This window comes from Sceloporus undulatus, chromosome 11 (genome assembly GCF_019175285.1).
Source record: "Sceloporus undulatus isolate JIND9_A2432 ecotype Alabama chromosome 11, SceUnd_v1.1, whole genome shotgun sequence".
NCBI lineage: Eukaryota > Metazoa > Chordata > Lepidosauria > Squamata > Phrynosomatidae > Sceloporus > Sceloporus undulatus.
In genome coordinates this window covers 9,284,349-9,287,580 of record NC_056532.1, presented here as the reverse complement: position 1 = coordinate 9,287,580, position 3,232 = coordinate 9,284,349, and the positions used below count along the sequence as shown (strand labels likewise).

The following is a 3,232-nucleotide window of genomic DNA, read 5'->3' as shown; positions in this document are numbered from 1 at the left end:
ATCCCTTTGGAATTTATTTATCCCCCCTCCTTCCATGCAAAAGTAGGCCAAAGTTTGCCTCTTTCTTTTACGCCTTCGAAAGTGTAAATGCTTTGCAGTGAAAGGTGATGGTTTTGGGAGACCCCAGGCCTTCCATGCTTGCAAACCCATTCCCAAGAACATACTGGGCCACCCATCATCCCCATCATCATCACCATTTTTATTGTAACCAGTATAACCAGTGGTCTTGGACTTCAGAGGGAAACAAAATCCCTTCCTCTACAAGGAGGGACAGGATAGGATACTGGAGGAAACCATCTCCATACACAACATTCTCTAGGGGAAGTAACCACACAACCCAGTATTTTGGCTGCTGTTGCAATTGCTGAGAGTGGGCTTCCAAGTGGATAGTATCTCCTGTGCATCTGCATTGTAGAAATGATGCAGTCTGACCCAGCTTGAAGCTGCCAGGCGCCCTCCTACAAGATCCTGGGATGTGTAATTTTGCAAAGGCGCGTCTACAACTCCCAGGATCCCAAGACCTTGCGGATCTACTACTCCCAGGATCCCATGGCAAGGAACTACATCCCTTAGAGGGGTGTCCATCTGCATCCTTCCTCCATCCTTCCTCTCCTACTAGGCCCTCCACAACCTCTGCCCTCCACCCACCTGGGGCAAGTTACTCCGGATTGTAAACAACTGATAAGAAGAAGGAAGGCGCTGGGATTTATGGACTCCTGATAAGAGAGACACCCCCCTCCTCCCTCCCAGGCTGGACAGGAGGGGGCTGCATATCTATATCTATACCTATATAGGGGAGGGGGATCTCATGCCCCCAGCCCCACCACCTCCTACACTCCTTGCAGGTTTTTACAAAGGGAGTCAACCCTGTTGCTACTAAAGGTTGGTTCATGTCCTTCAACAGGTAAACAGGGAGGGCAAGGGAAGGAAGGAGGGAAAGGAAGGGAAGGGAAGGGAGGGAAGGAAGGAAGGAAGGAAGGAAGGAAAATAAAGAAGAGGATCGAGGCTGGGTCAGAGAAGGGAAGGGAAGAAAGAAAGAAAGAAAGACAGACAGACAGACAGAAAAAGAAAGAAAGAAAGAAAGAAAGAGAAAGAAAGAAAGAAAGAAAGAAAGAGGATTGAGACTAACCCACCCTTCTCGGTCAGGAAAGGAAAGAGAAGGAAAGGAAGGTAAGGAAAGAAAGGAAAGGAAAAAGAGGATCAAGGCTAAGGCGAACCTACTCTCCTGGGTCAGGAAGGGAAAGAAAGGAGAAGAGGAGGAAAGGGGAGGAAAGGAAAGCGACGAAGAGGACTGATGCGACGAAGAGGACTGATGCTAACCTACTCTATTGGGTCAGGAAAGGAAAGGAAAAAGAAGGGAAGGAAGGAAAAAGAGAGAGAGGGTCAGGGCTAACTCACTCTGTTGGTCAGGAAAGGGAAGAGAAGGGAAGGAAGGAAGGAAGGGGGATCGAAGTTAACCCACTCTGCTGGCTCAGGGAAGGGAAGAAGAAAGAAAGAAAGAAAGAAAGAAAGAAAGAAAGAAAGAGGGCCAAGGCTAACCTACTCTTCAGGGTTAAAGAAGGGAAAGGAAAGAGAAGGGAATGAAGGGGGGGAGAAAGGAAGGAAAGAGGATGGAGGCTAACCCACTCTGCTGGGTCAGGGAAGGGAAGGAAGGAAGGAAGGAAGGAAGGAAGGAAGGAAGGAAGGGAGGAAGGAAGGGTGGAAAGAAGGAAAGGAGGAGGAAGGGAAGGAAGGAAGGGAAGAAGAAGGAAAGAAGGAAGGAAGGAAGGAAGGAAAGAAAGAAGGAAGGAAGGAAGGAAGGAAGGGGAAGAAAAAGGAGAGGAGGGAAGGGAGGGAGGAGAGAAGGAAAGAAGAAGGGAGGGAGGGAGAGAATGAAACAGTGCCGTCCTTCCTTCATGCCGTAATATCCGGGAATTCAGGAAGTATCCGGTGCTACCCACCCACCACCCTTTCCTGTGCCTGCTCTGCCACTCTTCCTCCCTCCTCTCCTCTCCTCCTCCTGCTCCTGCTTAAGCCTGCATTAACTCACTAAGCCGTGCTTGTCGGAGATGTTGTTGGTGAGCTTGAGCTTGTGGAAGGCGACGGGCTTGGCCATCCACTGCTCCCCGGTGGCGGGGGAGTCCGGGTGGATGTACATGCGCTTGGGCATCTCCGGGTCGGCCTTGCCGGCCACCATCCAGCGGGAGTTGTGGAACTTGTAGCGGCAGTCGTCCGCCGCCACGATGTCCATCAGCAGGATGTACTTGGCCTTCTTGTCCAGGCCGCTCACCCGCACCTTGAACGGAGGGAACATCCGCCTAGGAGGGAGGGGAGAGTAAAGAATGAGTAAACCGGGAGTAAAGTAGTAGTAAAGCTGGAGTAAAGTAGGAGTAAAGCTGGAGTAAACCAGGAGTAAAGTAGAGGAAACCAGGGGGAAATCAGGAGTAAAGGAGGAGGACAGTCCACAAGCATTGACCCCCACACCCCCAAATATTATATTATATCCATGACATTTTGCATCATCTCCTATGAAACACTCCTCTTGCACACTTTCCATGCTCTAAGAGCATTTGGCTTTCAGCAGCATCTGCAGCATGAATCTTGTCCTATTTTGAGCCTTATTCTCAATAATAGTAGTAATAATAATAATAAATACTCAACGCCCAAAGCCACCTTGGGAGAAAGGCGGCATCCCACAAATCCACAAATCGAAACACATTGGGTTAATTTTTAAACAATGACATTGTGTTTCAAGATACATCGATTTTGTGTTTTGAAACACAGTTGGATTTTTAATGACTTTGGATTTAGAAACGCCTCGGATTTCAATTACATTGTCTTTTAAAATACATTGGCTTTTAATAGGTCGAATTTTTAACTACATTGTATTTTAAAATACACTGAATTTTTAATTACATTGTAGTCTGAAATACATTAGTTTTTTTTTAATTACACTGTGTTTTAAAATGCATTTGGATTTTTAATTACATCGCATTATAAAATACATTGGGTTTTTTAATTACATTGTGTTTAAAATACGTTGGATTTTAATTACATCGTATTTAAAAAATACACTGGATTTTAAAAATTACATTGTGTTTTAAAATGCGTTGGATTTTAAATTACATTTGATTTTTAAATTACATTGTGTTTTAAAACACATTGGATTTTAATGCCTCTGTATGCCGCCTTTCGCTTAGGAAGGGTCCCGAGGCGGCTCACAAAAGGGGGAAAAAAGGAGTGTAAAATCAAA

At 46.0% G+C, this 3,232-nt stretch overlaps 1 protein-coding gene across 2 annotated transcripts in view; it reads right to left on the bottom strand.

Annotated features, from left to right (window-relative positions):
* Positions 1–3,232, bottom strand: part of TBX2 (T-box transcription factor 2) — a 60,053-nt gene that overhangs the window by 52,812 nt on the left and 4,009 nt on the right. The window contains exon 2 of one of the 2 annotated variants that reach the window (XM_042442682.1): positions 2,030–2,297. In XM_042442682.1, the coding sequence (XP_042298616.1) occupies positions 2,030–2,293 (264 nt within the window). In that variant the 5' untranslated portion in view covers positions 2,294–2,297. Of the gene's footprint in view, positions 1–2,029; positions 2,403–3,232 lie in introns of those variants that run through there. The other variant, XM_042442683.1, reaches the window with a different exon arrangement.